The sequence below is a fragment of the Vicia villosa genome, linkage group LG2 (genome assembly GCF_029867415.1).
Source record: "Vicia villosa cultivar HV-30 ecotype Madison, WI linkage group LG2, Vvil1.0, whole genome shotgun sequence".
NCBI lineage: Eukaryota > Viridiplantae > Streptophyta > Magnoliopsida > Fabales > Fabaceae > Vicia > Vicia villosa.
In genome coordinates this window covers 184520082-184535965 of record NC_081181.1, presented here as the reverse complement: position 1 = coordinate 184535965, position 15884 = coordinate 184520082, and the positions used below count along the sequence as shown (strand labels likewise).

Here is a 15884-nt window from a genome sequence, read left to right as displayed (position 1 = left end):
AAACTAAGTATTTCATATGTCAGGATATTTGAATCCATGATTATATGAGACCCTTAATTTTCAGATTGGAGTTTTCTTGAAAAATATGTGGGCAAATTTTGGGGTATAACAGCAGGCTACGCTGACTGACAAAAGGAACGTTAGAAGCTATTAAAGGCAACATCAGTAGACACAGCCTAAACAAGGCTCGAGGTAGTTGACAAAAGAGTGAAACATTAAATGCAATGTTGTACGTAATACGCAAAGCATTAAATGCTCCCAACGGTCATCTTCTCAAGTGCCTATAAATATGAAGTTCTGATGAGAAGCAAGGTTACCGATTCTGACGAATTCTGTGAATACTAACTTGCTGAAACACTGTTCAAATCAAAGCTCACAAACTTCATCTTCATCAAAGCTCACTACATTGCTGTTGTAATATATTAGTGAGATTAAGCTTAAACTTTAAGAGAAATATCACTGTTGTGATTATAGCTTTTCAGAAGCATTGTAATACTCTTAGAATTTGATTACATTAATTTGTAAGTAACTAGAGTGATCAAGTGTGATCAGGATACTCTAGGAAGTCTTAGCTTGTGTCTAAGCAGTTGTAACTAGAGTGATCACGTGGTGGTCAGGATACTCTAGAAAGTCTTAGCTTGTGTCTAAGCAGTTGTTCCTAGAGTGATCAGGATACTCTAGAAGACTTAGTCGTGGGCTAAGTGGAAAACCATTGTAATCTGTTGAGATTAGTGGATTAAATCCTCAGGTGAGGTAAATCACTCCAAGGGGGTGGACTGGAGTAGTTTAGTTAACAACGAACCAGGATAAAAATAACGGTGCAATTTATTTTTATCGTTCAAGTTTTTGGACTACACTTATTCAAACCCCCCCCCCCTTTCTAAGTGTTTTTCTATCCTTCAACAATGACATAGTTTTATTGCATAATGAAATAAATTCACTATAAAAGTTGAATCTTGACATCGGAATATTGGAAATAGATTTAAAAGTTTAACAAATAGAACACAGAAAAAAACACACATCAATTAACATGTTTCCGCCTTAAATATACATAAAAACTATTTTGTAACAAGACTAGGAGTTTTGTTGAAGAAGAAATCAGAAAGGTAAAAACAAATATGAAAATTAACGAAGAGAATTTGAACCCGAAGAAGGATACCATTACATATCATAGTGGCGATAGTGAGAGCAACATTTGAGGTAGACAATTAGAGAAGTGGTTTAGTGAAAGCAAGTTTTTGTGACTTATGATTTTTACTTTATATGTTTTGGAGTTTAGTTCCAAATGCATACTTTGCTTAAAGGAAGAAAGTGAAAACCCAGATGGAGAATGGTTGGAAAGGTACAAAATTTGAGCTTAATGAAGGGTGAAATAAAGGATTTAGAGCGTAATTATTTCTATTGGTTCGGTTCATTGGTTTGACGGTTCCTAAAAACTAAAACCGAGAACCGAACCAAACCACATCGGTTTTTATTAGTTTGGTTCGGTTTTAGAACCGAACCATAAACAATCGATTTTATTTCGGTTTGAATTTGTTTGAATTGTCGGTTTAATTGGTTTTTTCTGATCCCCTTACACCCCTATAGGTATTTAATTGAATGAGGAATATGGACCATAAATGAAGGGAATGAAGGAAGAACGGAGTGAAGAGTAAAGGATTTAAATGAATTTTCATTTTAGTTGAAAACCGTTGTAATAATTAGCCGAACAATTTCAAGCTCAAAAATGATAAAATTTCAACTTTAAAAATAATAGTTATTTTGACTTAATATATGGTTTGATTTAAATATTTCTATTAATTTTATAAATTTTAATGTTGGTGGATTTTATTTAGTATAATAATTTTTAATTTAATTAAAAATATTTTTATTTAATAAAATAATGTAAATCAAATTCATGGTTAATTTTGTAAAGCTCTCAAAATATTTTAGAACTCAAAATGGACTTTAGCATTTATAGTTATATCTTTTTATTAAAAAATAGTAAAATAAAATAAATTTTTATTTAAATTAATTAAAAATAGTAATAGGATAACATCCGCATTTGAATCGATTCCATATTAAAATTTAGGAAAAGAAATTATCTCAATATTCTTTCCAAAACCCTTAATAGTTCAAAGATAAAATTGAAATATTTTTATACGTATTTTTTTTCTATTCACGTTATCGTTTTTTTCCAGATAGAGTTTAATGTTTTTCTGTTTTGTACCTTTATTTTTTCTTAACTCATTTATTTTATTTTCACATTTTATATTTCTTTTTTTATTACTTAATTTTTCCCCATATCTTTATGGATAGATAGTAACAATGTATCACATGACTATTAATACAGTTAGATTTTGAGGCATAATTATTAGGAGATAGTTAGTTTAGATCTTTTAAAATATCAGGGTTTGATTGATTCTAATATATCATAAATCAAATCTTATAATATTAACAAAGATTTTGTTTTTAAAGGAAACAAATCTTATATTTATGTCACTTTTCCCTAAAAAATTAAAACTCACGCCTTCAATTATTCAATTATTCCACTAGAATTACTCTCTTATTCACATAATCTTCTTATTCCCTAAAATTGTTTTTCACTTTTCTTTGAAGCTATCAGAGTGAATCAAACACCATGGTTCTACCAATTTAATACAATTGAATTATATATTATATTTGGTTGTAAAATTTCTCATATAATAACTTTAAATATATTTTATATATTAGTGTAACCTTTTAAATTTTATATATTTATATTTCTTAAAACTTATAATAATGACTCATTTGGATTATTTAATAGATATTTGATTCATTATAAGAAGAGATTAGTTAACATTTATAGTATCCATTTATTATTTAGTCTATAATTTAGATAAATAACAAAATAAATTTAATTTATATTACATAGGGATAATTATTTTTATAATTGTTTTTTATAATTTGATTATTATTATTAATAGTGGTGGTTGAATATTATATTATTATTATTATTATTATTATTATTGTTATTATTATTATTATAAGCTGAATATATATTTATTTTTTAAATTTTTTTATTATTGTTAATAGTGGTTATTAATAGTAGTGGTTGAATATAGTATATTATTATTTTTTATTTTAATTAATATTATTATAAGTATTATTATCAACTGAATATATATATTTATTTTTTATTTTTATTATTATTAGTGGTGGCTGAATATTATAGTATTATTATTATTTATCAGGGTCATGCTAACGAGTGCCTCAGGGGCACTCTTTAAACATTCCATATAAAAAAATATTCCTTAAATAAATTATTTATGTCAATTTTCAATGCATTAAATACAAATAATTTTAATAAAATAAACTTTATTTTTTCTTAAAAAAAGTAAAATATTTTTATTTTTAAAACATTAAATACAAGTATTACTTACCTTTAAAACTCTTAACCCCCTCGAGCACTCGTTAGCATTTCCCTATTTATTATTATTATTATTATTATTATTATTATTATTATTAGTAACTGAATATTTATTATTAGAGTGAAGACCCATTTTGGTCCCTCACAAATATTACACGAGTCAAATTAGTCCCTCACAAAAAAATTGACCCAACTTAATCCCTTACAAAATTTAACCGGATCATATTAGTCCTTCTGTTAATATTTTTCTCAAATTGATTTTTTCTACTTCTAAACCGGTTCTTTTCATACTTCTAAACCGTGACTGGATTGACACGTTAGATTTTTTTTAATTTTTATTTTTAATTTCATATTTAAACAGTTATAAAAAAAAACCAAAATTATTTCTTATAAAGTAATTTTTAAACAAGTAATTTCCACGATTTCTACTAATATTAACAAATTCTATACATAATTTTTTACCTATGAGATCTCAAATCCAAATCTCTTCAAGTTAAATGATTTTCACTTTACAACTAGACAAATCAATTTCTATCGTTAATAAAGTGACTGTCATTTACAACTAGAAAAATCAATTTATATTGTTAGTAAAACAACTATTATTTACAACAAGACAAATCAATTTCTATTGTTAGTAAAATGATTATCATTTACAACTAGATAAATCAATTTCTATTGTTAATAAAGTGATTATCATTTACAACTAGACAAACCAATTTCTACGGTTAGTAAAGTGACTATCAATAACAACTAGACAAATCAATTTCTATGGTTAATAAAATGACTATCATTTACAAATAGACAAATCAATTTCTATTGTATTAAATTGACTGTCATTTAATCTGAAGAGACTTAGGTTCGAGACCATATTGATACAAATTTTGTATTTTTTATTTTAAATTTAGAATTGTTTAAGATTAACCACGTGGGCCTGAGTTCAACTCCTTATAAGAAACAATTTTGACTTTTTTATATTATTAATTTATAATTGTTTAAAAATGAAATTAAAAATAAAAATCAATTTAGTATTTAAAAAATGAAAAATAAATAAAATTCAACGTGGCAGTCCAGTCACGGTTTAAAACTAGAAAAAAAACTGATTTGAGAAAAATATTAGTAGAAGGACTAATATGATCCGGTTAAATTTTGTAAGGGATTAAGTTGAGTCAATTTTTTTGTGAGGGACTAATTTGACTCGTGTAATATTTGTGAGGGACCAAAATGGGTCTTCACTCTTATTATTATTATTAGTATTATTATTAGCCGAATATATATATATATATATATATATATATATATATATATATATATATATATATATAATATTTTAATTATTATTGGTTGAATATTATAGCATTAATATTATGTTTAATATTAGTATGTTTGTTATTATTAATCAATTTTTAAAAAAATAGAATTAGGATGACATGTGTTTAGGATTAATGTTAGTGTAGGACAATCTTGAATTTATATATTAAGATAAGATGGGTTAATTCATATAATCAATCATATTGTAACATCATAAATATATATATTAAGATGAGATGGGTTAATTCATATAATCAATCATATTGTAACATCATAAATATATATACTACATAAATGAACGTGAGGAATAACAAATTTGAAGAGGGGATTTAGAAATGTAAAAAAAACACATAAATTTTTTATATTTTGAAAGACTTAGACATTTAAAAAGTAAAACTCCACTGTAAATATTAATCTATCATAAAACTAATACTTTCATGATAAACACGTCTTTATAATAACACACTATCCTTATCAATTTAATAATGCTATACCATACACATGTTTATATAATGACATGTTTATTATGTAATGATTCAACCATACACAACATGAACATTTGGTGTTGGGATTTCATAACAGTGTGTTTGATAAAATTTGTTTAATTTAAAAATATTAAAAAATAAAAATAATAATAATAAATGTGAGTGATAGTGGAAAGTTAAAGTTGGTTGAACTTATTCCGATGAGAATATTATATTCCCACTCTTTAAGCCTTGGAATAAAAAAAAAAAGTCATGCTGGAAATAAAAAATGTCTTAGAATAATTTTTTAAAACTTGAATCAAACGTGAGAATGTTGCATTCCCATGGCCATATTCTTGAAAATCTTTTTTACAACTTGAAACAAACACACCCTACAAACACAAAAATTTTCAATGCACAGTAGAGAGTATATGTTTCATAATCCCTCATAAAAAAATTATTCAAACTATTCATGTGATCTTTGAACAAAACTGAATGAGCAAATTAAAATAAGGAAATTTCTTTGGCTACCTCCCAACTTTCTAGCCCACCTCTGGTGAAAAACCCAAACTACCCCTGACTTCGGAATGCATCTCCGAAATGCAAGAAAAATGTGTTTTCGGAGATGCATCTCCGAAAGCGCTTTTTTTATTTAAAAATTGTCTTATTTCGGAAGTTCATTTCCGAAAACAGTATTTCAGAAGTTCATTTCCGAAATACTGGGCGTTTTGCAGATTAAGCAAAACAGCCCCCCTCCCCCATTTATTTTACCCTAATCTTATTCCAAACACAACCTCTGTTCAAATTTTCTGCAACAAGCAAGTGTGAAGTCAAATAGATTGCCCAAGTCTTCTTCCAATCTCAACCTAAATAATCCCAAACACTAATTGGTAAGTTTATCATTTTATTTCAATTTTTAGATCCATTTGAATAAACTCTATTAGGGTGTTTAGAAATTGAAAAATATACATTAAGATAGGTTGGTACTGATATTAGGTTGTTTAGTAGGCATAAAAGTAGTTTTGAAGTTTGATTTTGGGGTCTGCCATTGGAGGTTGCAGAGAAGTTCTGCGCAGGGGTGTTTCGGAAGTTCATTTCCGAAAACACCTCCATCCCAGTTTTCGGAAATGAACTTCCGAACTGTATCAGAAGTGCAATTTTTTTGTTTTTTCTTTTGTCTCGCATATTAATCGATTCAAGTTGTTTACAGGAACATGTCAGGCAACCAACCAGCACGCATCAAACAGGGTAGAGAGACCCAGACTGCGTCGGCTAGACGCGAGCGGGCGGCGGCGCAGCTGGCGTCGACCTAGGGACGGGGGCAGGGCCGGGGACGACGTGTGCGAGTTCCCGTGGACGTGGGAGAGGGTACCTCTTCATCTGGATCTAGGAGTCGGCTGGCTCGGGTATCTTCTTCCCGCCAGCGAGAGGAGGAGGAGGTGGCAGTGCCATACCATGAGCCGGAGGGGGTACCGGATGTTGACCCTCCACTTGGGGAGGAGGATGAGCAGGAGGACAGCTACCCGGGAGGGCCCATTGACACTTCCGTGCTGATATCCTACCGCGACCACGTCGCTCGGCGTATCTGGGAGGGAGAGGTATTTTTTTAATTTAACCGTTTATAATTTAGACGTTTATTCGATATTTTCTTAACGGTCTATTTAACATATGCTTTTATTTGTTTTTTTTTGTAACAGGAGAGAGATCCTTTGAAAATGGTGAACCACGCCCGGAAGATTTTCAGTCTGTTTAAACCAGCAGCTGAGTGGTTTAACGACGCGGTGCGAGGTTCAGGGCTTAGCGGGGTCTGCATGACGGGGTACACCACCATCAGCCACGGCATGCAGGGGGCATTTGTGGAGCGCTGGCACAAGGAGACGTCTTCTTTCCACTTGCCGGCTGGGGAGATGACGATCACCTTGTATGATGTGTAGTGTCTTCTCCACCTGCCCATCAGGGGGCCGCTGTTGACCCACTCCCGGATCCAGAGGGTCGAGGCCAGTCAGTGGATGGCGCTCTATTTGGGCATGGAGCCCGAAGTTGCTGACTTCGAGTGCATCATGACAAATAGGCCTCATATCCGGTTCACCACATTGAGCCGCTATTTCGAGCACCACCTGGACGCGGCGGCTGATGCCGAGGCCGCGGGTGACGATCTATTCACACAGTATCACCGCGTCTGCGCTCTCCGGTGCTGGTACATGCATGTGGTAGGCGCTGCATGCTTTGTGGACAAGAGTGCAAGGTACGTCGACGTGACCTACCTCCGCTACTTCATGGACTTGACCACCGTTCACCAGTGGAACTGGGAGGCAGCTACTCTGGCATACCTATACCAGAAGCTGAATGAGGCCTCCAACTGGAGGACGAGGCAGTTGACCGGATCCTGCACACTACTCACGGTACGTTTCATTTTAATTGTTTCGTATTTATTTATGTTTCGTATTTGTGTTTCGTATTTACTTATGTTTCGTATTTATTTATGTTTCAGAGCTGGATTATCTCCTACTTCTCCCGCATCCACGGCTTCCACATCGATCCTCCGTACGTTGACGCCATGCCCAGGGCCTCTAGATACGTTCTCCTGAGGGGGGACAATGCGGTGGGACCATACCGTGGGTACCTGGACCGCACGATGCACGACGACGTCACCTGGAGGCCGTTTAGCGACTACACCCAGATTGTCCCCTTTGACAGCATATCTCTATATTCTGGCTGGTTCGCATGCGGGACTACCATCATGGTCCGGTATCTCCCTGAGCGGTGCATGCGGCAGTTCGGATTCGTGCAGATGATACCCAGGTCACCCTTCGAGGTGCTCCCGACACAGTGACCATAGTGCAGCTCACTGCCATGTGGGACGATTGGGAGCATCATGTGGTACCGGAGGAGTAGTGTCGCATGCGGGTCACCCAGGACTGGCACAGTGTGGAGGGGTACGTCACATGGTTCTACCGAGTGTCTCATCCTCTGCTGACACCCGACACTCCCGGTCCTCCTAGGCCAGCACACGAGGAGATCCTGGAGAACCAGCAGGCCGAGGAGGACCACGCCATTGATCTCCTGCCGATCTGCCAGCAAATAGAGATGCTTGGGCGGGACGCGTTGGATCGAGGTGTCGTTCATCAGGGCGGTCCAGAGGCAGTCGCCGTGATGGAGATGATCGTCACTGATGCAGGCCGTGCGGCGGCATTGTCGCTACCGCGAAAATTTAACAGAGTCGCCACTAACATATTTATCCTGAAAAGGAAGGGAATGCCAGCAAACCATAAAACAAAACAACGGTCTCACGACCAGAGAAAAAGGGTAAGGGAGTCGGTTACGCGAGGGGAAGGTATTAGCACCCCTCGCGCCCATCGTACTCGATGGTATCCACGCTTATGTCTAAACCTATGGGTGTGTAAGCAAAATGCGCTAATCTGGACTAAAATGAATGCAGAATGTAGGGAAAAGAAAGAGTTATACTCGCACGGGCCCTACCCCGCTGCCTACGTATCCATTTTGAGGAATCAGAGGTACCGTAGCTCGGCTAACTAATTTTTGTTTGTTTTGTGTTTTTTAGGTGAACGAGTTACATTCACACTCCGCTGCTCGACCTTTGGAGACTTATGCTGGGAATGGAGCGGAAATAACAAGCTCTTAAGAAAAGAAAATCAAAGAGTGTGGTTTGTGTTTTAAAGAATGCATGAGGAAAACCTAAGCTACGGGGGAAAGCTTGCTACCTAATGTTATCATACAAAGGGTACAAGTTTAAACTAAGCTAACAACCTACGAGAAAAGGGGGGGAAGCACACAATGAGCACACAAACGAGCATTCGCTCGTAAAGCAAACAAAACCAACGGTACTGACCGAATGGTAGAAAAGCGGTCCCGCCATAGCCAAGGGGAGCAGCTCAACCCAAGTCAACCAAGCATTAGACCTCGTGAAAATGATCGGGCCATAGACAAGAGGGCGGACCCCTCTCAGCAACCAAGCCGTCACGGATCGTAAAGGAAAACGGTGCGTGCGTATACCGAGCATCAACATCGAGCGTCGAGGGTCCGATTGCATGAACCCTTTACCTGACATACTCGATAACAAGATCTTTTGCACGTTTGGAAGCAAGCAAGGCGAGGCGTGCGCCTACCAAACAGACTCGATGAGACTAGGCGGGGGTTGATTGCTAACCCTTCCCGCGTGCCTTCCATGAGGACTTAACGGAGTGCCATATAGGACTTATTACACCGTGACTCCCTGCCGCAAAGCACAAATATAAACACACCAACAAAAACAGAGCCTCTTTCGAGGACTTGGCCAGATGCATGTCTAGGTCCTACTTCTCATGTTATTGGATGATGCGGTAAAGCGATAAAATGCGAGAAAATAAAATGAAACTGGATCAATACCAAACGAATGATGATCCGTAAACTATAGCGAAGCAAAGCGAAGAAAGTAGAATCCCGCAAGCGAGCTAGCAAAGCAAAAGCAAATAGTCAGCACACCAATTAGCCATAAAGCGCACAAATGTCGACTCGCACATCGAGCATAATCACGATACACCTGCAAGAGTAACAAGCAAACCAAACAAGCAGATATAAAGCAATAAGATCGTGTCTCCAAGTCGAGAGCACGATACGAGTCAATGAGATATAATCGTATTCCGCAAGTGAAGCGGAACACTCAAGCAATGAGTATCAATCGGTGACCGTCCAAAAGCCTTGCACACTAGCACACAGGTTAGAGATAACAAGACACCGCAATCGGAATTGCGTTATTGCTATTCTAAAATAAACCGGACAAAGCAAACATGGAAAAGGTGCGGTAATACGCGAATAAGCATGCAAAAATCAACACCGGAAGCCGACAAAAGTACCATCATGGAAACACAAAATTCAGCAATACAAATCATTCCACAAAATAGTACATCTCACAAGCTTTCCAACGATATAAAGAACATGCAAATCGGAGTTATGAGCAAAAAGTTATGCAAGATTGAAGTTAGCAAAGAAAAACACAAAAATTGCACTCAGGAACCGGTTCCCACCTAGGGACAACCCGGTTCCCCATACAAAAAACCAGAGGCAGAAACTGGGAACCGGTTCCCACCTAGGGACAACCCGGTTCCTGGTACAAAAACACAGAGAGTCAAAATTTCAGAAAACTGGGAACTGGTTCCCACCTAGGGACAACCCGGTTCCCCATACAAAAAACCAGGGAATGGCCAAATTAGCAAGCTGGGAACCGGTTCCCACCTAGGGACAACCCGGTTCCCCATACAAAAAACCAGAGAATGGCCATTTTGGATTGAGTGGGAACCGGTTCCCGCCTGGGACAACCCGGTTCCTGGCGTAGCAAAACAGGTTTTTATGCATTTTTAAGGCTCCGGAGCCATTCGCACTCAATCCAAAACCATTCCAACTTGACATTAGAGCAAACAAACATTGAAAATTCATGCTATAAGTAAATCCGCGAATCAAGTGAGTCACATATCAATAAACATGCTAAGTGCGACGCGTCAAGCAAGGCAAATATTAAGCAAAAGCACTACACATGCATTTGTACAAACACTTTGAGTGCGACACAAGTAACATACATGAACATCAACAATTAAGCACACAAGATCATCCAATAATCACGGATTCAAACACGAATTTCACAATTCATCATCAACGAGCAACAATTATATGCAATCAACATTAAATCCAATCACAATTCACATGAACACGACAAATTCGAGCAAAAGATGAGCAAAGTCACCGATCAATCATCATCAATCATCAATTAATCAAGAACGAAAAGTAGATCTAGATCCAAATTCACATAATGATCAACGATTAAGCACTTAATTCAAGATCCGAAAGCTTACCGAATGAAGATCTAACCGAAGCGCGAACACGAACACGATACGAACGCGAACACGACACGAACGCGACACAAATCGAAAGCGAAATCCGGAGGGAGAGAGAGGGAGTGGCGCGAGATCCATGTGGAGAGAGGAAGAGGAATTCGAACTTCGATCTTGATTCTTCAATCCATGTTCTTGATCTTGATGAAGATTGATGAATTTTTTATGAAAGTTTCATGTGATATGTGGTTTTGATCTATGAAAATTGAGAGAGAATTGAGAGAAGATGTTTGTGACAAATTGGTGAATGGAAATTATGAGAGTTCTCTCCTGATTTGTGAAGAGCAAAATGTTTATATATTGTCAACGCGAAATGTCCAAATTGCCCTCGGTGCGTCTTATTTTGGCTCGTTTTTAAGGAAACTCGGTTCGGCTCTAAATTCCGGAACGAAACCAATACCATTGTGAAGATGACCAAATTCTTGACTTGTCGCCGCGAGAATCGTCTCAATCCGATGTGCGATGAAGAAAATACGCCTGTTTGAATGACGAGAAATATCGATTCATCTGGTGCGACTGTGCAGAATTTTGTGAGTACCGCTCAAAGAACTCGATAAAACCCCATCATCGGCTCAGAATCTGAACAAGCATGTGTGACGAAGAATCGAAGCTAACGAAATTTCCAAGAAAATTCCGCCGGAATGGGCTTCATACGATTAAAATCGAAGTAGTTATGAATTTTCGAACTCGGCGCGACATGCTCGAAAACACACTTTTTACCGAAACAACGCGACGATCCTTAAAATTCTGAGAATTTTCCGTGCATAATCGGCCTTCGGTCCGAACATATTAAATCTTGGTAATGATGGTACGGAGCTCCAGTTAAATTTTCAAGCGAATCCGACGAGCGGATTGGGAGATATGAATTTTCTTAGGTCCGAAACCCTACATTCAGCTCTGTTTTTCACTATGAAACCTCAAATAATTTGCAAATATGGCAACCTTCCTCAAATAATTGGCTTCCGAGCCAAACACGAAAGTTGTAGATATCGTCAAAACAGTCAAGACAACGCGGGAACTTAGCTCATATCACCTTCCAAATATGACTTGCGAATTTTCTTGTATTTTCACTGTTTAAACCATTTTTCACACCGTATCTTCTTAAACCCATGAAAACTCTTTAATATTTTTCTTCAATTTTTGAATGACGAAATAAACGTCATTATTAACTTATAACTCAAATAAAGAGGGCAAATTTTGGGGTGCAACAGGCATACAGGCGGTAGAGGAGGGCCCAGGGTGAGAGGGTTAGGCACACCTAGTAGTGTTGGGTTTATTTATTTTTTGTTTTCGGATTGTATCTTTAGCACACTATTTTCATTTGGATTTGGATCGGCTTGTATATATTACTTTTTTTATCATATTAGTTTTTTTCTGTTTATATGTCATTTATTTTATTTTCCGGTTTCCTTTAATTAAAAATACGAGACTCTTAAGAAAAACATATAAAAAAACATAGTTTCTGCATAATTCGGAAGTTCATTTCTGAAACCCCCCAAAATCTGAACAAAGGTGTTTTTGGAAGTTCATCTCCGAAAACACCCCCCATGAGGTGTTTTCGGAGATGCACTTCCGAATTGTGGAAATTTTTGTAAAATAAAAAGTGCTTCGGAAGTTTATTTCCGAAGCAGGGGTAATTTGGGTTTTTCGCTGGGGGTGACCCCCATAGGGAGGTGGCTAAAGAAAAAACCTTTAAATAATAAAAATATGAGGAAAAAAAGTGTGTAGCCGAAATAAATGATATTGCTACTATTCTACAATAAAAGATATTGCTACTTAAAACAATAATATTATTTTATAAAATAAAATAACATTTCATTTAATTGCATGTTCTTTTTAATATCATGTTGGGATAAATTTAGATAATTTCCCTATAATCTATATAAGGATAAAAAGAGCACCTCTAAAAATTCCAAAATACCCTTTTGATATGTATATCCGAAGACATTCTATAAAAATTTGAGATTTTGATTAATTCGGATATACATATTCGAATTCACCCCATGGAAATTTAGTATTGATTAGTTCAGATATGCATATTAGAATTAGAGATGTCAATGGGGCGGGGCGGAGAATACATTCCCATCACAATCCCTGCCCTCGAATTTATTTCCTATTCCCACTTCAGATCCCCGCTACGAGGAGGATTTGTCTCATCCCCGTCCCCACGGATCCCCAAAATTTATAAACATGATTTTTTATTTTTTATTTTAAACCAACTTAATAGTAAAAGCTTCAAAAACTAACCACAATAAATTTGAAAATTACTCTTTTATGATAAATATATTGTTTTAACAATATTTAATCTATAATATTGAGTGTCATGAACACCAAAATTTCAAACTAAAAAAATTGAAATAATCATTTAGATCTCACTCTTTTACTAACAATACATACATATTTTAAATTTGTTTATAAGACTATTTATATGAAATGACAAATAAACTTACATAATAATTTAAAAATATATATTAATTAAGGACATTATTCTATTTTAGACGGGGCGGAGACTCCATGGGGCGGAGAATATTTACGCCACCCACATTCCTGAGGTGCCTTCGGGGAGACTTTGTTCCCTATCCTCGTCCCCGCATGGGAAATTTCCCCGTCTTTGGGGCCCCAAACGGGAAATCTCCATGGGGATCATGCTAACGGAGGCAAATTGACATCCCTAATTATAATTAACCAAAATCTCAAATTTCTTTTGATTTTATTTTAAAAATATTTATTTATAATATAGTTATAATATAATTAAAATAAATTATTATAATTAAAAATAACTTAAATATAAATTGTTATAAATAAGGAACAAAGAGACTAAATAAAATTTTAATTTTGTAATAATTTATTTGTCACAAATTATAAAAGTAACTATTTTTTAAATGACTAAAATATTATGCATTATAATTAATGAAATTATCATGTTAAAAATATCCTCCTATTAACATTATAATTTTTAATTTATATTAAATTTTTTTCAAATAAATTTTATATAAAAATAATGTGTTGATTTAAATATTTATTAGAATAATATTATTATTATATCTTGATTATAATGATATATATTTAATTATATATTTTAATTAATACAATTAATTATACTATTAATTGTATTGATTCACCTTGATTTTAATTGTATTGATTCAGCTAAAAGAGGTATTAGACAGGGGGATCCCCTATCCCCTCTGCTGTTTGTCTTAATGATGGAGTACCTCCATAGGCTCTTACATAAGATGCAATTGGATCCTGGTTTCAAGCATCATAATAGATGTAAAGCTTTACAACTCACCCATATTTCCTTTGCATATGATGTGCTGATGTTTTCTAGGGGTGATCTAAATTCTGTGAAGATTATGTTGGAAGTGTTGCAAACTTTTTCCTTGTCCACAGGGCTAGTGGTGAATCCCATGAGATGCAGAATTTTCTTTGGTGGAGTAGATACTGATACCATGATTAGTTTGAAATCTTTGACAACTTTTCAGGAGGGAGAGATACCTTTCAAATATCTGGGGGTCCCTATGACTAGTAGAAGACTGGAGATCCATCACTATATGCCACTGATTGGGAAAATTGTGGCCAGAATCACCCATTGGAGTAGTAAGCTTCTTAGCTATGCAGGGAAAATTCAGCTTGTCAAGAGTGTTTGCTTTGCCACTGCAAATTACTGGTTACAATGCCTTCCATTGCCTAAACATGTTATCCATCATATTAATGCTGTTTGTAGATCTTTTGTATGGACAGGTGGTGCAACTATCAGTCGGAAGAGCCCTGTGGCTTGGCAAAATGTTTGCAGGCCTAGGAAGTCTGGAGGATTAAATGTTGTGGATCTGCAGGTTTGGAATGAAGTCACCATGATGAAATTGCTCTAGAATATTCATAGAAAGAAAGATAACCTTTGGGTGATATGGATTGATAGTTATTACATAAAAGAGCAAGATGTTATGCAAATGGAGGAAATAGAACAACATTCATGGATTTTCAAAGCTATTCTTCGTCAAAGAGAAGTGGCTATGGGCCTGCAGGGATGGTTCCAGTGGCATAGTTATAGTACCAGATTTGTTTACAAACAGTTGAGGAATGCTGATGGCCATGTTCCATGGTATAAGATTTTCTGTGGAAACAATGCAAGGCCTCGAGCACTTATGAACTTGTGGATTGCTTGTCACGGAAAGCTGGCCACTAGAAGTAGACTGTATCGGTTTGGATTGGTGGATTATATTACATGTTGTTTCTCTTTGCAGGAGGAAACCATAGAGCATTTGCTGTTTGAATGTCTTGAGACTAAGAATATCTGGAAGCAGGTTTTGACACGGTTGGATATTCACCATGAACCACAAGCATGGACTGAGGAATTGGTCTGGTTGATTCAAAATTGCAAAGGAAAATCTATTCGAGCTGATATGGTAAAGCTGGCGATTATGGAAGCGGTGTATGGGATTTGGATGTATAAGAATTATGTTAGTTTTGGGAAGGATATTGATAGATTGAAAATTGGAACCAATATTATAGACATGATAGTATATAGAGGGTGGGGTAAAATGAAAATTAGGCCTCACATTTCCAGTCTAATGTTATAGTCGTTTAGGATGGCTGGAACCATTGGGGTCGCATTGTATTAATTGTTTTTGAATTAATATACAAGTTTGTTGATTCAAAAAAAAATATTTTTTTAATAAATATTGGGTTATTTCAGATATACATATCCAAAAAATTCCAACACAAAATTGAAATATTTTGGATATGCATCTCTAAAGTCACCTTTGTCCCAAAAGAAAGGTGACTTCAGATATGCATATGTGAATTCCTATTTTTTTCTTAAAAAAAATATGTCTTCGGATA

The 15884-nt window shown here is 35.5% G+C and overlaps 1 protein-coding gene across 1 annotated transcript; it reads left to right on the top strand.

Moving 5' to 3' along the window:
* Window positions 1-14992: 14992 nt before the first annotated feature.
* On the top strand, window positions 14993-15622 carry LOC131650841 (uncharacterized). The gene has a single exon (XM_058920552.1). It carries the CDS (start codon window positions 14993-14995, stop codon window positions 15620-15622), a length of 630 nt encoding a protein of 209 aa, XP_058776535.1.
* Window positions 15623-15884: the final 262 nt, after the last annotated feature.